General features: G+C 41.0%; 1 protein-coding gene across 4 annotated transcripts in view; it reads right to left on the reverse strand.

Annotated features, from left to right (window-relative positions):
• The window catches only part of JAKMIP3 (Janus kinase and microtubule interacting protein 3), a 185,258-nt gene that overhangs the window by 66,558 nt on the left and 96,057 nt on the right, over nucleotides 1-22,643 (reverse strand). For 2 of the 4 annotated variants that reach the window (XM_089669254.1, XM_089669244.1), the window contains exons 11-17: nucleotides 17,894-18,022; nucleotides 17,030-17,113; nucleotides 10,995-11,057; nucleotides 7,693-7,791; nucleotides 6,386-6,484; nucleotides 6,243-6,302; nucleotides 850-915 (exon numbers count right to left, since the gene is read on the reverse strand). In XM_089669254.1, coding sequence (XP_089525380.1) covers nucleotides 850-915; nucleotides 6,243-6,302; nucleotides 6,386-6,484; nucleotides 7,693-7,791; nucleotides 10,995-11,057; nucleotides 17,030-17,113; nucleotides 17,894-18,022 — 600 coding nt within the window. The remainder of the gene's footprint in view (nucleotides 1-849; nucleotides 916-6,242; nucleotides 6,303-6,385; nucleotides 6,485-7,692; nucleotides 7,792-10,994; nucleotides 11,058-17,029; nucleotides 17,114-17,893; nucleotides 18,023-22,643) is intronic. The other 2 variants (XM_089669263.1, XM_089669271.1) reach the window with 1 other exon arrangement.

The following is a 22,643-nucleotide window of genomic DNA, read 5'->3' on the forward strand; positions in this document are numbered from 1 at the left end:
AATGGTCATCTAGGACCAAACGGAGACCCCCATCGCAAAATGTATGAGTCAGCAAAATCCCCTCCTTTACCTCAAAAAAATTTAATCACTTATCTTCACACTTACCCCCTAAGCATAAATTCTCTTTGCAAGCCAAGCCCCCCTCCCTCCGAGGTCAAATTCTCTCCCTCCCCAAATCCCTTCTCCTAGTACAAATCCTCTACCCCTCAAATTTCCCCTCTGAGCATAAATTATCCCCTCCAAATTTCACTCTTTCTGCACAACCCCCCCCCCCCAAATCCCCTCTCTTAGCACTAATCCCCCCCCAAAAAAAAATCCCCCTCCTAGCACAAGTCCCCTCAATCAACTCTACTAGCACAACCCCCCCCCCACATATTTCCCCCCTAGCACAAATCTCAATCATCCCCACTAGCATAACCCCCCCCCCCCAAATCCCCTTCCTAACACAAATCTACCCTCCTAGTACAAATCCCCCCTCCAAATCCTCCCTAATAGCACAATCCCCCAAATCCCCACTGTGCCCAGGGCAGCTGCCCCTTGCTGCCCACCCCTTGTTCTGACCATGATCCCGGGATATGGCCAGGGAAACGGCATTACATCATACAGGGCCAAAGGTAGGACTGTCCTGGAACTGATGACTAGCCATTTTCCCTCCATCTGTCTTTCTTTGGCCCAGCTTCCAGTTCAATTCCTGTTTAAAATCAAAAAGATGCTAACCAAAATCCTTTCCAGTATGGTCACCGAATTCATATGGAGAATATAACATGTACCGTATTTCAGTTACTATGCTTCAACTAGACTCACATAACTCCTGTAAAGGAGGCTTAGTTGGCTTAAATTCACACCTACCTTTTCAGCCAGATTTAGGACAGTTCTTGCCTGAATAACAACCACTTGCTCATCATTTGTCAAATTCTGCACCCAAAACAATTTAAAAGTAGTTATAGCAAAGCAATAATACAATCAACTCTAAAGACACAAAGCTTTACAATGAAGCGAAGCATGGGATCACAGTCCTTTGTCATCCACTGGTAAGTAATCTGTTGCAGTCCTACAGAAAGCTTGCAGCAGATCCACGTGAAGTGTTCTGACTGATAGAAGGAATATGTTTTATGTAGAAGACTTTATATCTACTATATAGGTTTGTTTGCAACTTTTTAAATATATTTTAAAATTGATTTGTTAGAGTTTTTAGCTATTTATTTAAAAAGTCTTATTTATAAATAAAAATGAAGTATAAGGTGCACCCATGACACTCGTATTACAAGGGATTGTGGGTTTATAAACAGAGAGTACAGCAATAGCTTACACCTTTTCAGACTGTCCCTCCTATGAAAGCTCTTTATGGAGCCCACAGTAGCCACATCTACATCCAGTGGAGCATAGGAGGAAGCCAGTATGGCTCAGGTCATGTAACACATGAAGCAGCTCCACCAGAACATATTAGAATCTGACTAGAAGGGACAACATGAAAGTTCAAAGTAAACTACTAGGAGATGTGTAGCCTGGCGCTCCTGTTTAATTTGGATCCCAGACAGTAAAGGACCTGGTATCTGATCATCACAGAATGAAATTATATAATGTGTTCCAGGATTTGATATAGAGGTCTCGACACTGATGGCATACAAAATCTGACAGGAAAGTAGAACCATCTCATCTTTCCATGATGAGCTTATCATTGTAGCTTTTTATCCTATTTTTTTCTAGTATTTTATATTTAATGGCAACCATTGCACTTATGTGACTTATTTATTATGTAAAATAATGTATTTTTTTTTCTGAATCAATGGTATTTTAAACCTGACTCTACTTTGACCATTATTGTTTTCCTTACATCCTGCAATGTTCCACTGAACCTTGTGGTGGTCAATCTTCTCTATTAGTCAGGAGCAGAGGTATTACAAATTATTATTTAAGCACCATTGCTATATTATGTGATCACAGTCATAGGACACTTATCTTCATTTGAGAGGCAGTGTATGTGGCTGTTCCCCTCTTCGTGTGTAAATATGGCTGTTGAAAGAGTCTATTTACAGCAAGTGTCCAGAACATACAGTTTATGTTCTACTAGCCAACCCCAACCCCACCAAACCTTAACCACTAGCAAGCTCACTTGCGAAGTCATGAGTACATGAGTGATCCAATAGGCTAAGGCTCAATGCCTCCTAAGTTCTGGCTTACCTCAACAAGGTGAAGATCACATTTTGTGGACTCTAAATTGTTTGATGGCAGCCATTGTATTTGCTGATCCTAAAATGGCAGTCAACTCTCCCTGAATAGCTCTTTCTTTTCATTGCAAGACCAGAGAAGCCCAACCATTACTGGAAGAGGCCAAAGAGACCAACTAAAACTCCATTTTCTATGTGGGAACTGTAGTTGCTGAGTCTCTTCATGCCTCCTTTCACTCTTTGTTTTCTCTACTGTTCTGCATTGCCAGTATTTAGTGACAAGACAACATGCTGATTTACTTAAGAAAACCAACTCTAGGTAGCGAGAGAAGGGTACAGATTTCATCACTCTACAGGGTGTTCCTAAAGTCTGGACACATAGGCAAAATTCATGTTTTCAATACATTTCACTATATTTTTCAACATTTTATTTCATTAGAATATTACTCAATAACATCTTCAATGTGATTTCCACCATTTGTGGTGCAAAGTTCCATGCGCTTTGCAGGATTCACATGAACCCAATGCAGCAACTCCACATTTCTGTCAATTTGAGCACATTTCGTTCATGATGCATTATTTCAGGTGATTCATGTCTGTTATTCTCATTGCGTACACCTTCTCCTTTAACATACCCCAAAAATAGAAGTCAAGGAGGTTAAGGTCTGGTGAGATTATGTAGTGATATGTTATACACACACACATATATATATATATATATATATATATATATAGTGATATTTCCTATGTGTCCAGACTTTAGGGATACCCCATACAGATTGAAGATTGAAACTTGGAGCATACAGTATATGAGTGATCCACTACATACACCAAGGTGTGTTGGCTGGAACCTGAGTTCTACGCAGACAGCTCCAGCCAAGGTTTTCTTTGGAGTCTTCCTTAAAAAGAGCTCTTGTTCTATATTAATAAACATAATGCCATGAGGTAGGGGAAAAGGGGAGGCAGACAGTCTACTAGGTTTTTTAATGAAGGTTTAATATTATTTTTGAGTCTCTAGTCTTTGTGCCTCCATATGTTTTCCCTGTTGTCCAGTAGTCTAATTCAGCCTTTTTCCACCTATTAACAAGGAGGAACCCTTGAAATAATTTCCAGGAATCCCAAGGAACCCCTGCTAATAATTTGTTTCAAGTAATAATAATGAAATTATGAATTGCATAATATTAATGATAACGATAATGGCCAGAGAAGAAATGCAGGCGGTGAAAATGTTAGTGTTTTCTTATGTTGGTGGTCAGTGACGCACCCCACTTAATTACTGATCCCATTACATCATTGGTCATTGGGAAAAAGGCCATTTGGGGCTCAGTGGGAATAATTCCCCAGACAGTTTGCTATAAATATAATTGGAGTCAGTGGTTACCTATATAAGGTGTCTAAATTGTTCATTTCTGGTGGCGTAGCGTCACGACGTCCTGGCTCCTCCTTACGTGTTACGTGCGCACACACTTCATCAGAGGAAGAAACCATGGTTTCTTCCTCTACGCTACGCCGCCGGAGCCACGTGGAGGCCCGGCAGCCATCTTTGACTCTGGAGGGTTAGTTCACCTCTTCAGTCCTGATATTGTTTTATCTGCTTATACATGTTTGCAAACATCATTTTACCTAATAAATACCTGATTTTGAATACTACACTATGGGCATCCTTCCCTGACTCCCCTGAGGAGTATTTATTTTCAGAGCCCGCTTTCTGTGATCCAGTTGCCTTACCCAGAGAAGGAAGTTACCCTGTAAGCAGGCAGCCTCTTCTGTTCATCCCTTAAAGGGACCTCTGGTTACCTGGATCTTATTAATTTGTTACCTGAGCATTTGCTGTCTACCACCTCTGAGGGAGGATTACCTTAAACCTTGACCAGACCTATATCTGATGTGGACACCCCTGGATGTGATACATAATGCGTATAACTAACACGCATCTGGTGAGTGCGTATTTCTGCCATTTCTCACGGAGCACCAACATCGAGTTTTTAACCAGTCACCTGGCACTTTATAGTATCACGGACTGTTTTCTTTACTGAACTTTATTAGTACTTTTCTGTTCTTTATTTGTTACCATTTAGCGCTGCACTGTTTTATTTATTCTATTTGTAAGGTTTTATTTGGTTACCTTGAGTGCTTAGCTGCTGACTGGATAGCGCTCACTTTTACATTTTTATTAATATTTTATTGATGTTTTTTCCTTCCTTTTGCAGTGATGGCCATACCCCTCATTTCTTGTATGGGTGTCATAGTAAGAGAAAATGAGGAAAGGACTGGAGTTAAGCTTTTAAGTGTATTTCCAGGCAAAACGTTAGAACCTTCTTTAGATTTATATCATTATCCAGTGCTGTTATCCAGAAAGAAAAATTATTTTCTATAGTAAATTAGGGGAGGGCTGGAACCCTGTCAGCTTTTTATTTCTATCTCTGTCTGCTTTGCATATTGCCCCTGCTTCCTTTCTATTACCCTACATAGCAGTAAAAACTTGACAGGGGTTCCATTATTTCCCCACTTTATCCTAACGTATATCTAAACTCAAAAACATAAATGTAATATACTGCAGCTTACAATTTTCACTCTTATATTCACCTGGAGATTCTGATAAGAACATACTTCCTGTCCTACAATGACAATGCTCATTCATTGCATTGTAACTCTGGAGGAGCAGTGTCATCACCCTAGGCTGCTCCCTTGAGTGGGCTTCAAACATCTCCACTTCTTCTCATCTCCATTGCATATAGGGGAGTTGCTTTGTACAGCAGTTCCCAGAAGGTAGCTAAGAATGCTAATGACACCGTACTGTCCACAGGAAGTTACAAGATCACTAAAATTCTGGCAAGACCAGGCAAGAAGTGGCTCACTCAGCACTCAACCTTCCTACATAGGGTTGCAGGACAGGTATTGATTCCTCCAGTCTTCACTGCAAAGACAGCATCCACAAGGGTGCCAAGCTTTCTTTTCTTATTCTTGTACATACAGATTTGTCCATTTGGATAGGGGCTGAAATTCAATGATTTTATTTAATTACTCTTAAAACATACATCTTGGTTTTGCATACACAAGTTTTCCAGCAATGTAGCTTAATAAAGTTCCTACTGAAATGTTTTCCTTTCTTTATGGGTTAGAGCAGGGGTGTCAAACTGGCGGCTCTCAAGCTGTTGTCAAATTTCAAGTCCCATGAGGCATTGCAAGGCTAACAGTTACAAGCATGACTCCCAAAGGCAGAGGCATGATGGGACTTAGCTGGGCACAGCTGGGTGTAAATCCAGTTTGACATCCCTGGGTTAGAGTGTTCACTATTGTGCGGGTGTTTAGATGGGTCCCCATTTTTAGTATTGCCCCCTCTATTTTCCCCTTTGCATTGTTTCTCTTCTATTATCTGGATATTCCATGGAATTTAACTTACTGTGACTCAGTAATTCCTGGTGCACTAGTAACAGGAGGTGGCCTGCTCAATCCTCACCATAGAAATGTTCAAACTCTACAACCTCTAGTCCCTCTCGCATTGTCCCTTAAAAGCCAAGGACATTCCCATAACCATAACTGAGAGGCCCATTGATTAATACAAAAGGGAGGGCTTGAACCTAAAGGGTACTAACACTCTTCTACAGGTTTAGGTATACTTTAAGCTAGAAAATGGTTTTGGCTTGGCAAAAAAATATAAAAGTACAAGAGGCAGGACATTTTATGGGAGTTAGGGCGCAAATATGAAATCCTCATCTAAAGCAGGGTGCTTCCTATTTTCCCTAACCACCAATTTCACTGTAGATTATCTCCAAATCATCAAAACCCAGTATGGAATTATAAATTCAAATATAAGGAGGCAGATGACATAAGAACAATTTTGTAGCACAGAAAAAGCAGTATTTTGTTGAGCATAGGATTAGCAATGGCACAGGATGCTGCTTCCAGATAGATGAGCAGGACCCAGACAAATTGTGAAATGGCACAATGTTGTCCTCTCAGAAGTCATTAGATTGCTTTCAGTCAGTACACTCCACCTGTTAGAGCAGATTGTGTTTGTGTGTGCGACAAATGAAGCCGCTAGAACATGCACAATTTAGAAAGTGAACATACACTTACGGCGTTATCCCCTAGGATGTCCAGCTTTTTCATCAGCTCACAGACTATGATGTCCTAAAGAAAATGGATCAAACTTGTCAGTAGAAACAACACTTTCAAAAACTTGGTCTATATAGAAGAGGCAATGTTCTACTTACTGTGACACCTTCAGCTTCACAATAGACCTGGAGCGGACTCTTCCCTTCTGGAAAGGGAATGAGGTGGAAATTTATAGCAGGTGACCTCCGCTCTCGCTCCTGAGAAGACAAGAGTTATAGATCTAATTATAGGGGCTTTCACACAAAACTGATAGTAAAGTTTTTGATAGATGCTGGAGAGATAAACCCTCTGGTGAGATTTCAGCACTTGAGTTTACAGTCTGCGTCTGCACACCTACTGTGGCCATTGTGACTTCCTGCTGGACGGCTTTATCTTTTGTTTTTTAAAGAGCAGTTTTCTCAGTCTTTTACCCCATTGGATCCACTAAAATATTTTAAGGTCTCGGGGAACCCTTACTAAAACCAATTCATCAGGGGTCAATGGAAAAATGCCTTTTAAATTAGTAATCAGTAGGAAGAACACAACCCTTACAGCAGACGTCAGAATGCCACCCTTCAAGACTGTTAAAAAGATAATGGGTGTCATGCTACTTGATTTTCTAAATAGCAATGGCTCTAGAACTATGAACGTACCACCAAATATGAGGGAAATCAATCACAGCCGGAAGAACCCCTAGTAACCTCTGGAGGAATCCTGGCTTTCCATGGAACCCTGGTTGAGAATGGCTGACAGAGAGACTGTCACGGGAAGAACTGCAACAGGTTGTGTGCACACTCAAATCTCACAGTTGAACAGAAAAAGATGGAAATATGGCAAGGAGGTCTTTCTACAATAACTAAGACATATAAGAAGCCTAGGGCTGACTTGGCCCACTTATGACCAAAATGTATGTGTGGTAAGGCTAGCCATATACATTAATACTTCTCTTGTTTAGCCCGCAGTCTGAACCAGGGAATTCACTCAACTCATATTTGCCACAGTGCACATACTGGCCACTACAGCGGGTGTGACTATAGTTTACAGCCTTATTTAGATTTGAGTGATACTCTTAGAGGAGCTTCTGTCCATTTTATCTTTTAGTTTGGATTTTCCCAACCATCTCATATGGTGGATAGTCTTTTTCCTCCTCATTTTTATAGAGTTATATTTACTCTTTTATTTTATGTACTGTACTGTAGTACATGGAGACCATTATAGTGAGCCTACCCTGCTGAGAGTTAGTAATTCCCTGAGGCCTCTTCATTCTGAATGACAAAGTAACACAAAGCATGCAGAAGCAGTTTTCTTTTATTGAAACTGTGTGAACAGGTATATTGTTTACTCCAATTTAGTCTGGGTCTGTGAAGGTCTGCACCAACATCATACACCAAAGGAAGCCACCTAAAAAAACACCTGGATTACTTACTTCGAGCTCTAAGATTCGGAACTCTAGCAGCTCATTCTGGTCCTTTGCATCTTGGACATCATGTTTCAATTTGGCTTCGTCAGTCTCCATTTGCTTAATCTGCAGTGGAAAGAACATTGATTATTTTACCATATGTTCATTTCAGTAAACTTCTTCCACACAAAGCAGTATACCCAACCTTAAACCAGTTTTTTTCAACCAGGGTGCCAAGGCACCCTGGGATGCCTACAGGTTTCTTCAAAATGAATAAAAATTGCCCAAAAATGTATACAGTTGCAAGAAAAAGTATGTGAACCCCTTGAGATTACATGGAGTTTTGCATGAATTGGGCATAAAATGTGCTCTGAATGTCATCTAAGTCACAACAATAGAAGAACACAGTCTGCTGAACATAATACTACACAAAAATTAGATGTTGCCATGGTTTAATTGCACATAACATGTAAACATTCACAGTGCAGGGAGGAAAAAGTATGTGAACCTTTGGACTTTAGAACTGGTTGACCCTCCTTTGGCAGCAATAACCTCAACCAAACGTTTCCTGTAGTTGCAGATCAGACCTGCACAACTATCTGGAGTAATTTTGGACCACTCCTCTTCACAAAACTGTTTCAGTGTAGCAATATTCTTGGGATGTCTGGTGTGAATCGTTCTCTTAAGGTCATGCCACAGCATTTCAATCGGGTTGAGGTCAGGACTCTGACTGGGCCACTCCAGAAGGCGTATTCTGTGCTGTTGCAGCCATTGTTTTGTTGAATTACTTGTATGCTTTGGGTCATTGTCCTGTTGCATCACCCATCCTCTGCGGAGCTTCAGTTGGCGGACAGATGGTCGTACGTTTTCCTGAAAAATGCCTTGATAAACTCTGGAATTTATTTTCCCATCAATGACAACAATCCGTCCAGGCCCTGAGGAAGCAAAGCAGCCCCAAACCATGATGCTCCCTCCGCCATGTTTTACAGTGGGGATGAGGTTTTGATGTTGGCGTGCTGTGCCTTTTTTTCTCCACACATAGTGTTGTGTGTTCTTCCCAAACAACTCAATCTTGGTTTCATCTGTCCACAGTATATTTTGCCAGTAGTGCTGTGGAACATCCAGGTGCTCTTTTGCAAACTTCAAACGTGCTGCAATATTCTTTTTGGACAGCAATGGCTTCCTCCGTGGTGTCCTCCCATGTACTCCATTCTTGTTTAATGTTTTCCTTATTGTAGATGTGTCAACAAAAATGTTAGCATGTGCCAGAGATTTCTGTAGGTCTTTAGCTGACACTCTGGGATTCTTCTTTACCTCATGCAGCATTCTGCGCTGTGCTCTTGCAGTCATTTTTACAGGATGACCACGCCTAGGGAGAGTAGCAACAGTGCTAAACTTTCTCCATTTGCAGACAGTCTGTCTTACCGTAGACACATGAACATCAAGGCTTTTGGAGATACTTTTGTAACCCTTTCCAGCTTCATGCAAGTCAATAAATCTTGATCGTAGGTCTTCTGAGAGCTCTTTTCTGCGAGGCATGGTTCACATCAGACAGTGCTTCTTGAAACCAGTAAACCCAAAACAGGTGTGTGTTTTTTAAGGGCAGGACAGCTGTCAGCAACACATCCAATATCATCACACTGATTGGAGTCAAGGTTGGCTCACTCCTGGCTCCAATTAGCTCTGGGAGAAGTCATTAAGCTAGGGCCTCACATACCTTTTCCTCCCTGCACTGTGAATTTTTACATGCTATGTGCAATTAAACCATGGCACCATCTAATGTTTGTGTAGTATTATGTTCAGCAGACTGTGTTCTTCTATTGTTGTGACGTAGATGACGTTCAGAGCACATTTTATGCCCAATTCATGCAAAATTCCATGTAATCCCAAGGGGTTCACATACTTTTTCTTGCAACTGTACATGCCAACAGATGGATGAAACCTGCCTTTTAGTTACACAAAGCCACAGGTTTTCATTGTGCACCATTACAACCTTTCAGACGCCAGCGTCCTAACATCAGATGACAAGGAAAACGTTGGGTGCCTGCACAGCATCCTTGTTTGACCCTCCCTTGCCCCTCTCCATCAGCACTGGGGTCACATTAGCTGAGTGAGGGGGAGAAACTGACGGACAAGGTAAAAATGCTGGAATACTAAGACGTACTAAGAAGTGCAAAGGTATACTTGCTTTGGAAGAATAAATCACCTATAATGTAGGGTGTCCTACGCATGTGGATGTTGCAGAGTTTTGGTATACTATAAGTTTCATTTTTTACATTTTGGAATGGGGTGCGTTGAGATTGTGCATAATTTAAAAGGGTGCCTTAACTGAAAAAAAGGTTGAGAAGCGCTACCTTTAACAGTCTGTTTTGTTTATCCAACTACTGTATCTAAAGAAAGAACTAGTTTTCTTCACATAACAAGTTATGGTTCTCTTCCAAGTTCTATGCTACACTGAAAGACTAAAAGCAAGAATCTGATTGTCTTGGGCAACCACTGCAGGCATTTAGCTATGTACAGTAGATATTGTAGCTTTGTGAGTGTGTGCAAATATTTATAAAGAGCTGTAATTCATAGCAGCTAACATTAGCCAGTTTCAGCATCTTATAGACAATAAGGAGTTCTAATTGGTTGGAATGGGATCATTTGTGGTGCTCTGCGCAAAAAATAAAAATGGACAAATAATAGAACAAAAAAGCAGAACACAGTAATTTGTATGTAAACCAAACAAATGGTCAATGCATCAACAGGTCTGTTCCCCAAATTTGACAAACAAGTCCAGAAGTGAAAGGAAGATGAGAATTGCGGTTGGTTCTGGAGTTCCTAATGTTTGGGGAGATCCAGCACTGAGACACAGAGGGAAGAGAAGGGAGCAAACCACATGGTTTAAAAGAGGATCATCAAAGGCCTTTGGGCATGTGGTAGCAGCATAAAGCCCTACAGTCCATGGCCAGTGGTGAGACTCCAAGATGGAAGTATCAGCTGGCAATAGCATTTGCAGTGTGGGACCCACTCAAGTATGGCAACATGCAATGTCCTTGATTGCTTGGAATGCTATAGAGAGAGAATTACTTCCAGAAGCATTGTTGTTGCTAGTGGTGCATTTTAGGGCTCTACCTTTTTCTCAAACTGTATGGCTGTACACTGCTCCTTCATGTCCATACTGCCTTTGATGAGCCCTGGATTATTTACTTTACTGTATGTTTTTTTAAGCTATTTTATTTACAGTTAAATCATCTTTTAATTCATTGGGTTTGCGCACTTCTCTTCTTTATCTGTGGCTCAAAGATAAATGCCTTGCGATATAGTAGTTCAAGTTGAAGTCTTACTTTATCCAGTAACTCTTGATTCCTCTTATAAAGTGCCTGCTTCTCCTCGATCCATTTCATGTCCTTCAAACAAGAAAAACAAGGCCATTACAAGACGTGTAATAAGTATGATATTTATACAGCGACCTATAGGAAAATGTGTCTGTACACATTATAATGTTTGTACACATGTGTGAATTGTTTAGAAGACTCCACACTCCATACACTGCAGAAGTGAATTTAGTCCATAAAAGTATAGATCACACCATTGTAAACACATACAGAATAGAATAAGAAATCAGGGTGCTGCCTTTGCTGATTAAAACTAAAATATGCATGCTCCATTGGTTGTCATCCTGCTCCTGGCTTCACTGTCTATTGAATCACTGAGCTATAAGCAACATGCATCCAAAGAAGTCTAAAGACATTTTGAACTTCCATTCCGCATGCATGTTCCAGGCCAGAGTCTCAACGGGTAGTGAAGCCAGGATCTGGAGAACACCCATAAAGCCCGTGCCTTTAAAAAAAAAAAATTAGCAGTGACTGCAACATCTGTATTTATATCCTTATTGCTTTATTTTAAATGGAAATATGCACAGAGTGACAAAACTATTTGTTCTACAGTGAAATTGCATGGCAATGTTGTCACCTTGTGGACAAAATAGTCTAAGATCAGCCTTTTCCCACATTTTGACCCCTGAGAAACTCTTGAAATAATCTTCAAGTCTCCTCACATTACATCGCTGTTCAGAATGCCACCCTTACAGATAACTAAAAAGATCATTGGTGTCATACCAAGTGGAGCTGGACCTTGAACTATGCAGATACCATCAAATGGAAGGTCAGTAGGCCAAAGCTCAAGGAACCCCCAGCAACCTCTACAGAAAGCATAAGGTTCTTTGAAACCCTGGTGAGAATGGCTATCTTAGATCAGGGGCATTGAATTAAAATTCACAGAGGTCCAGTCAGAAAAATGTTCTTCCAGAAGTGGTCCGAATTACATTTTTGAGCGATGACTCAGATCTTTCACATCACAGCCCCTCCTCTTATATATCAATTCCATTCTTTCATCAGTGTTCTCTGTTGCCTCTGCATATCACATTATCCCTCTTTACATCACAAACCTTCACTTTATATCACAGTTACCCTTCACAGTACCCCCATCCCCTTCACAGTAGTCTTCTGAATCCCCCTTCACATCACACCCCCCTTTATTCACAACATTGTCCTCTGCCCCCCTTCACATCAACACCCCCCAACAGTAGTGTCCTCTGTTCACCTTCACATCACCCCCCCCCCCCCACCACAGCAGTATCCTCCTTCACTTACTTACCTTACAGGAGCACATAGCAGAGCGGAGGGTGGGAGGCAGAGCAGCACAGGAAGGAGGGCGGGAACAGGAGCCACTAGAGCTAAATTTTCATATTAACAAGCTGGTGATTGGTTACTAGCACCGCTCTGTGTCCTAGCAACCAATCACCTGCCAGTTAACTTAAAAAGTTAACTTGGGCAGCTCCCATCCAGCCTCCATGCTTCTATGTCTCACGTCTTCTGCTCTGCTCTAAAAATGACAGTGGTGGAAAAAGAACCTAAGCTCCTAAGTGGAGACTACTGCAGTCTGGATGGGACAGTGACTTGGTCTGGATCCAGACCATGGTCCACCATTTAGTGATGCCTGTCTTAGATGGACATGTAGTTTTAGATGGACAAGCCTAACTCCAGCTCATATTTTTTGAACAGTTACTGCAACTGTTTTTTTTTTCTTTTGTAAAAAAAGGTTTAAACTATGAAAAAAGTGAAAAGGCGTGACAGCACAGAAAAAAGTAAAATGGTGTAAAAACAATAAAGTTCATCTTTTAGAGCATGTTACATGTTACACCAGTATTTAGAGTGTAACATGTAACATACTCCAGCACCTCCCCCTTCACCCCCTGATCCTTCCCCCTGTGACAGCGGGCCAGCGTTCCTCTGCCCAGCACCCGCTGTTACATTTCAGAATCAACAAGGCTGTGCAGGGCTCCACCCGCACAGCCACGTCATTTACAGCAATCTGGGAATGAAGAAACTACAAATCTTGTTTGCCACTGCTGCAGATAGCTTGTAGTTTTCAATGAACTGTGAGGATGCTGATGAATGCCCTCATAATTCATTCACAAGACTGCAGCTATCAAACTGACAGCCCATACAGAGGTACGGGCAGAAAGCTGCAGGATTTGTCTGAAGGAGCCTGACATTGTACCCCATGATTCAGTGATTGTGGGTGTCATGCTTGGGGACAAAATAATAAACACATTTTATTCTGCAAAAATACAGTCATGGCCGAAATTGTTGGCACCCTTGATATTTTTCCTGAAAATCAAGTATTTCACACAAAAAAGGTATTGCATTAACACATGTTTTGCTATACACATGTTTATTCCCTTTGTATGTATTGGAACAAATATAAAACAGAGGCAGAAAAGCAAATATGACATAATGTCACACAAAACCCCAAAAATGGGCTGGACAAAAGTATTGGCACCCTTAACTTAATATTTGGTTGCACACCCTTTGGAAAACATAACTGAAATCAGTCGCTTCCTATAACCATCAATAAGCTTCTGACACCTCTCACCCGGAATTTTGGACCACTCTTCCTTTGCAAACAGCTCCAGGTCTCTCTTATTGGAAGGACACCTTTTCCCAACAGCAATTTTAAGATCTCTCCACAGGTGTTCAATGGGATTTAGATCTGGGCTCATTGCTGGCCACTTCAGAACTCTCCAGCGCTTCTTTGCCATCCATTTCTGAGTGCTTTTTGACGTATGTTTGGGGTCATTGTCCTGCTGGAAGACCCAGGATCTTGGACGCAAACCCAGCTTTCTGACACTGGGCCCTACAGTGCGACCCAAAATCCTTTGGTAATCCTCAGATTTCATGATGCCTTGCACACAGTCAAGGCACCCAGTGCCAGAGGCAGCAAAACAACCCCAAAACATCATTGAACCTCCACCATATTTTACCGTAGGTACTGTGTTTTGTTCTTTGTAGGCCTCATTCCGTTTTCGGTAAACAGTAGAATGATGTGCTTTACCGAAAAGCTCTATCTTGGTCTCATCTGTCCACAAGACGTTTTCCCAGAAGGCTTTTGGCTTACTCAAGTACATTTTGGCAAACTGTAGTCTTGCTTTTTTATGTCTCTGTGTCAGCAGTGGGGTCCTCCTGGGTCTCCTGCCATAGCGTTTCATTTCATTTAAATGTCGACGGATAGTTCGCGCTGACACTGATGCTCCCTGAGCCTGCAGGACAGCTTGAATGTCTTTGGAACATGTTTGGGGCTGCTTATCCACCATCCGGACTATTCTGCGTTGCAATCTTTCATCAATTTTCCTCATCCGTCCACGACCAGGGAGATTAGCTACAGTGCCATGGGTTGCAAACTTCTTGATAATGTTGCGCACTGTGGACAAAGGCAAATCTAGTTCTCTGGAGATGGACTTGTAACCTTGAGATTGTTGATATTTTGCCACAATTTTGGTTCTCAGGTCCTCAGACAGTTCTCGTCTCCTCTTTCTGTTGTCCATGCTTAGTGTGGCACAGACAGACACACAATGCAAAGGTTAAGTGAACGTCTCTCCTTTTTATCTGCTTTCAGGTGTGATTTCTATATTGCCCACACCTGTTACTTGCCCCAGGTGAGTTTACAGGAGCATCACATGCTTGTAACATTCTTATTTATCCGCAGTTGTGAAAGGGTGCCAATACTTTTGTCCAGCCCATTTTTGGAGGTTTGTGTGACATTATGTCGAATTTGCTTTCTTTCCTCCCTTTTTTTGTTTTGTCCCAATACACACAAAGGGAATAAACATGTGTATAGCAAAACATGTGTTAATGCAATACGTTTCGTGAGAAATACATGATTTCCTGGAGAAATATCAAGGGTGCCAACAATTTCGGCCATGACTGTAGGTGAATTTATTATTTATTCCCCAAAGGTGAACTTAGCCTTTAGCTACTAGAAACCAGTCTAAACAATATTTTTTAACTGGCCTAAGTAGGCACCAAAACAGAAATCTGACTGCCAGGGTTCTGAGAGCTGCACAATAAGTGCCAAAGGGCCACATGTGGCCACTAGGCCACCAGTCAGGTACTAAGGCTATACAGTGCATACAGGCATTTTGTTAAAGACAATACAGAGTTTCTGCTTTTTTGAAAGTTTCTGTTCTATCAGGTTGCTCTTGGGAAGCAAACCACCAAACTGATTTCCCTCTAACAGCTTATGTATTATGATCATTTTTTATTGCAGTTATTTTTATCCACCACAATCCACCACAATTTCCAACCTTTGATATTCTCATCCCTGTTGAGTTTCTTTGAGACTGTACAAAGTCAGAGTGTTTGTTCTACAAAACAAAGACTGAGCACAGCGGAATCATTTGGAAAGCTTTGATCACAGGTATGTTTTCAGTCTAATTGCTCTGATATTGTATCCAGGACAATGCAGGAATTCAGACATGCCTAGGTCATATTGTCTTTGTAGATATATGATGAGATTAAAACAAGCAGACAATCAAGATCATGGACGACATCCGCATTTGATGTATGTAAAATTGTACAAGGCTCCTGAAGAGCAAAGTAATAGAAATGAGCAGGGAAAAAAAAGAATGTTCATTGATACCTTATGAAGGGGATCTGAAAATAACAAACTCCACTATACACTGACATACCCACATAATAAAACACCAAAAAACAACTACCCTTCCTGTGAAGAGACTAATGATTGTAGCAAAGTACAATGGCTATATTCACACAGTATTTTGATATACTTGCTGCAGTGGGTTACTGCATTTTACACACAGGGGTGATGAGTGTGGGACAGAGGTCTTTTCTATTGACATCGATCACATGTCGATAGTACACAATGGCTTTCATTTATAGCAATTCATTGTGTACTATTGTGATATCTGTGATTGATCACAGTGATCAGACAGGAGCAGTCACAGTGACCCTGTACCATGTGATAGCTGTGGCCAATCACAGCAACCCTGTACCATGTGATAGCTGTGGCCAATCACATCTAGTACAATTGTACACAATGGCACATGAATGGATGCCATTCATAAAAATTATTGCTTATAACAGTGATCATCACAGAAATCATGTTGACACTGTACTGCTCTGGTCACTGTATGTACAAAAAATAAAAAAAAACCCTTTTTGTTAAATTTAAAAAAAAATTGTATTACATACTGTCACCAGTCAGTGTTCCAGATCACTGTCAAACTGACGCTGTACTGCTCTGGTGACAGTATATTAAAACAAAATGTCTAAAAAATTGTTACAAAACTTACAATGTTAAAAAAACTCACAATGCCTCTTAAAAAATATCTAGGGCTATCTACTTTGCAAAAATGGGTAAATCACAGTAGTTTATTGTTTGGGCAGCTCTCCGTTCCAACTGCAGTGTTCCAGCAGTAGGGGGCAGTGTGATCCATGTTCCAGCGCATCACACAGTCCTTTTTTTTGGCTCAGCTTTATTTGAAGTGCATAAAGTAACACTTCATTCATGTCATTGTACACCACAGTGGAATGTTGCTCTTCTGTATAGTGACATGCAATCCCTTCCTGTATGCTGTGATAAAATGCAGCATGTCTGCATTTTATTGCAACTCACTGCACCACACCTCTGGGGTTGCAGTGTGAACAGGACATATAGAAAACAATTGTTTTCTGTGTGTCCTAGCGGTGACCTGCATTCATCTGGTGTGGTAAAATGCAGGTCACAGTACTACATATGAACAGGGCTTGAATGAACCTTTACTGTCCAACCAGCAAGCTGTGGGTAAAGAGAGAACACTGCTGTATTCCCTAACTCTTACTGGTGTAATCTACTTGCCATGCTATGTGGCAGAGCTGTATAAATCTAAGGACAGGATGTACAGAAATGCAACCTTGATAGGTAAAACAGATCTCAAAATTCTGTTTATCAGTGGAGTATTTAGCTGATTGCCTGGAGTTAAGCTTTAACCTCAATTCTGTTCCCATTCATTCATAGAAGCCTCATGCATGTATCTCACCTGGCCCTGCTCAGACATGGCTTTCTCAAGATCTTCTATTCTTGTTTGGTAATGATGAATGTCAGATTGTAGTTGCTCTCGAGTCTGTAGGAATCACAAATTTCAAGTTTCAGTGTGACAATTCAGTGTGAATACAGTTATCACTTAATTACACTACTAATAGTAACAAAAAATATACAACATGAACCAAAAAAGATTTTTAAAAGATGACTGTAATACTGTATATACTGTAAGTGAGCTAATTGATTGTTTTATAAATTTGACAAAGAACTGGAAGAACTTAAATCTTCCTGCGATTGGGGAGTAGGACCAAGAAGGATTAATGGGCTGCAGTCAAAACTTGGCCTTCATGGAGTGCACTCGCCCTGCTGCCTTCACAAGACTGGGGGAGTCTAGAAGCACTGCAATAATAATAAACAAACAGTGCGCACTGGCCTAGTGCATTATCCTTTAAATGATTTAATAGATAAAAAGGTAGGTATTAAACTCACAAAGTAAATAAATGTACAAGTTCATCTCATGAGTACAGCACAAACAGTATGTAAACATCAAGATGTAACAGAATGATGGAACATCCACAGGCTGACGCGTTTCGAGGACTTATCCTCTTTCTCAGAGCCTACTATTGGTAGGTGAGATGAACTTGTTCCTTTATTTACTTTGTGAGTATAATACTTACCTTTTTATATATTAAAGCCTTTAAAGGATAATGCACTAGGCCAGTGCGCCCTATGTTTGTTTATTATTATTGTTTTATAAATTTACCTGAAGTTTTTTCTTTAGGTTATCTCTGCAAAGACAATGGCTTGTGAAGTAGCAAAAACATTTAGGAAAGGGGGAAAAAGAAATGAAACAAATAAGCACCTTGACTTCCCGCTCTGCATCCAGGGTTCCACCCACTTGTTCCTGCAGAAGGGCATATGCCCGCTGTAAGGCCTGGTACTCCATAGTCAGCTGGCGGAACCTCAGCTCTGTCTCTTCTTTGGCCATGCCCTGTGTAGAGAATATTTAAAGCTAAAAGTCCACATAAAGCAGTTTTATTTACCTGATCCTTCATTCCTGCGGGTGGGTGCCTGCATTGGTTGGGAGGACCCTGAGGGACAATCCATTACTGGAGCATAGGGGAGCACCGTCTGCTGGATGTGTTATAGCCTCTGTGATTTTTCAAACTTACATAAACACTTTTGTTGGTTTTTGGAGTAAACATCAGTTTTCTGGTGGGAACATCTCTCAAACAAATGCCATTGGAATTATGTTCGCATATGACTAGTTTACTGTCTTCTAATACAATTGAGGACATAGATACTAATGTTTTATATTTGGGCAATGTACACACTTAACTATTGCCATTGTTTTAGAGGAGCTTTTTCAAACTTTGGACCCAAAGCTATGTCAATAAGGATTAAACAAAACATCTAGCTGCATAAATCACTGGGAAATGTCCCTGAAAATAAATACATGCTGGTACTATACTCCCTATCGACTTTCCAAATTTAGTTCACTTCAATCTCCCCTCTGTTGGAGAGCTTGTGGGGCAGTAAGTACACTTCCACACATTCTTTGGTATTGCAAAAGTCTCACTAGTTTCTGGAAAAAGATTTTTCAAATCATCTCGGAAGTTATGGGGTTAATCATAAAACCTAATCATGCTTTCGCTCTGTTAAACTTAGGAATCTCCGATATTCTGAACTTCTCCCAAGTAGTTATATCTCATATCTTACAAGCTTCTAGATCCACCATAACTAGGAATTGGAAAAACCCACAAGCGCCCAATCCCTCTGAGTCTATACAGATTTTAAAATGAAACTGAGTATGAACGGGTTTTGGCTATAAGAAATATTAGGTTTTCTAGATTTTTACAACATTGGAAGCCCTGGTTAACTTGGACTGATAGTTCTGCTTAACTTACTGTACTGTATTTGTCGATCTAATTGATCCCACTGATTGTACTGTTTGATTTGTTTTTGTTATTTCTTCTGTAACAAAGCTTCTTCATATGACATATGGACCATGTTAATGTTTACTCTTACTCTTTAAGGTCTAATGTTAGGCCTTTTTCACTGTAATGTCTTAAAATCTTAATAAAAATCTATTTGAAAAAAAAAAAGTAAGGATTAAAAATAGTCTGACATTTTGACATATTTGACCCATGACACATCTAGAGCACTTGTGTCAAACACAGAGCCCACAGGCCGAATCTGGCCCCTCCAGGCCATTTAATGTGGCTCTCGCACCTCTCTTGCAGCTCCCCCCCAGCTTCTTCCCGGCAGTAACACACAGTAGGGGTGGCGCACTGTGATGTAAGGGGGGGGTTGGCGACTCATCTTCTGATGGTGGGGAAGGCTCTTTACATGTAATGTAAGGGGGGTGGGGTGCTCGGGACATCGGAATATAATTATTATGAGAATAATGCAATTATATGCCAGTTGAAAAGGAGAGTTGCACACTGCTGGTATCATCCACAGGTAACTTTATTGAAGACTGCTCGAACAGAACACCATGGCAGAACCATGTTCTGTCTGAACAGTCCCGATTAAAGTTTCTTGTGGATGATAACAACAGTGTGCAAATCTCCTTTACAGATTTGAATCATCTGCTATAGGAGTGTGAGTGGGCCCTGTACAGGGGTGGACTGACAACTCATAGGGCCCCGGGCAATAGGGGATCATGGGGCCCCTGTATCCTTGCCCAAACTCAAAAAAGCCTATGAAAAAGGTACAAGGGGCATCTCATGGGGCCCCCTACTGACCCCGGGCCCTTGGGCAGTGCCCGAGTTTCCAAATGGTCAGTCCGCCCCTGGCTCTGTACCAGTCTGCACCTGCCCTTCACAGCTGAAGCCTTAAGTTATTAGTAAGTCAAGTAATAATCGAAATGCAGAGGCAAAAATTTTAAAAATCAAGAGTAGATACATTTATATAGTCTTACAGATAAAACCGTCCCTTTGAAGGCAACCATAATGCTGATGCCACCCTCAATGAAATGGAGTTTGACACCCCTCATCTAGAGTTTGAAGTTAAAATACGCTTCTCTCACTGAAACTGATGTAGAAAGGAAGACATAGAAAGGTATACACCCATGTGGGAATGGCTTCCCAAACTTTCTGTTTCCATAGTTTTTATTTGAATTTTCTTTCCAAGTAAAAAAAACAAAGCATAACAACTGAGCAAATGACATAGACAGCACTGCTCATGCAGTGTTAATTGTACACATATAAATTATAAAGTCCTGATTGGACTGCTCATGAAGCCCAGTCCGATCCCAGAAGGGAACAAAGTACATGGGAAATAAATGTGTCAATGAGCATAAGTCCAAAGTTATAAAAGCAAACAGTCCCAACACTGCAATGGAACAGCAACTTATAGATAAATGTAACAAAATAGCATTTAGGAGACTGAGTAACGGGAACTTGGTCAGCTCCCCCCAGTCCAATGGTGCAGCAGGTCCACCTGGGTTATTATACACATATTTATATATATTATATAGAATAGATCCGACTGTAAAAATAGTGGGAACCCATAGCGCCCAGAGCGCCATCCACACTGAGCATCAAAAAGGTTAACTTCAAAATGTTAAAGCGGTTGATATCTTTTATGAAGTACCAAAACCTATATCCTGTAGACATCTTAATCACCTATCAGAACAATTAGCTCCTCGACTAAGTCAAGGTTGTCATAAAACATAAAATAAAGAAGTAAAGAAAGATGGGTGGAACATGGAAAAAAACAAAAAGGAAAAGAAAAAGGAGAAAGAAATAAGATATGAAAAGAAAGTAAGTCTGACTGGGAGTTGAATTCTCACCAATGCAGTAGTCAGCCCTGTGTGCCTGGGACCTGTAGGTAAAAAAAGCCATAGGGCCCAGATCTTTTGAAAAATGGTTTGTTTATCTTGCAAGACACTCTGAATCTTTTAATTAAGCATAATACAAGTGAGCTTACGGTTCATCAGAGCTAGATCAATGTTCTGACTTTTCCAAGCAGTGACTACAGCAATTTTAGCCACTAGAAACATAAAGTAGATTAAAGTTTGTGTGTGTCTCGGGATATTTTCAAATGGTTTTCAAATGGTTTGCTAAACAAGGCAATACAGGCATTTTTAGTTATGTTACCATCGTAACTGAATATATGAAAGAATGAATCCTCATCCAAAATCATCGGACTTTATGGCAAATCCACCAAATGTGTAAAACTGTGCCCGTCTAACCACAACCTCTGAAGTAGGAGGCCGACGAGCACAGGTACATCTTTGAGAGGAGATCTTGTACTAATAACCACCTGGCATAAACTTTATACCCTGCTTCGATGAATGATGCAACATTTAGAATGCCTTTGTATAAGCGTGGGTTCCAAGACCGCCAGTCCTCCAACTCAGGAACCATGCCCACATCTCTCAACTATGCCATCTGGTAGGAGAGTTTAGCCAAAGGGGTGGTGAACAGTTTATACAGCACAGAAATGCATCCTTGCAGTTGAGTCTCTTGCATACATCTATTTTCAAACATGGTGCGCACAATATAGCTTTGTCATGTTTCAGAGGGATCTATAGCATCAGATCCATCAGGAATGAGGAGCATGCTTGGGCCTCAAGGGACACCCAGTCTGGCCTATACCTGCTGTGAGGAAGTTAGCATAATTGCTTAAGTTGCATTTCCACAGAATATTTTCTAAACAGGTGGACCGCCAGTCCAATTAGATCTTTAGGAGCGTACACCGTGGGGCGGGCTAATCTGTTGTCCTTAACGCCCCAGATGAAATGAAAAATGTTTGATTGAAACAGAGTTGCATCTAGAGGAGCAGGAATGGGTAGCATTCTGAAATAGTATAGCAGCCTGGGTAAGCCTGTCAACTTTGGCATCTCTATTCTCTCCATCCATGACAAATTAACATCAGACCATGTCCTCACTTCCTCCAATAGTTTATTGAACAAAGCTGGGTAGTTTGCCTTATAAAAGGATGAAATATTAGGGGGTCAATCTAATACCCAAATAAGAGAGTGAGGCTTGTTGCCATTGAAAGGGATACTGAGCCCAGAGACTTCATAAAATCGAGTGTCAAATGTACATTCATCGCCTCTGACTTATTAAGGTTGACTAAAATTTTCCCCAAGCGATCTAGAAGGGAGAAAAGGTTCAGCAAAGTAATGCGAGGGGAAGTGATAAATAACAATAAATCATCTGTGAATAATGCGCACTTATGGCTCCGACCCCCACTCTCTCTCCTCAAAATATCAAGGTCTTGATGGATAGCTATTGCCAAAGTTTCTATAGCAATGATGAACAATAGTGGTGACAAGGGGCACTCCTGTCGAGTGCCAATGTAAATGAAGATTGGGTCCAATCTATGGCCCCACAAGGTTACCTGAGCTGTGGGCATGCTATACAGAGAGTAAAGCGAGGTCAAAAATTCAGGGCCAAAGTTCCATTTTTCCAGCATCCAAAAGAAGTAGGGCCATCAGAGTGAGCTGAATGCCTTGCAGATGTCAAGCAACAAGAGCATCCCATTTCTGGCCAAATCTCCATCCCAAGAAGACTGTAATAGGGAAATGAGATCTATTGCCTGCCTTACCTGATCTGCTGCCTGTCTATGTGGAAGAAACCCCACGTGATCGTTGTGTATGT

This window comes from Staurois parvus, unplaced genomic scaffold (genome assembly GCF_062004578.1).
Source record: "Staurois parvus isolate SC_StPar_1 unplaced genomic scaffold, SC_StPar_1.0 ptg000009l, whole genome shotgun sequence".
NCBI lineage: Eukaryota > Metazoa > Chordata > Amphibia > Anura > Ranidae > Staurois > Staurois parvus.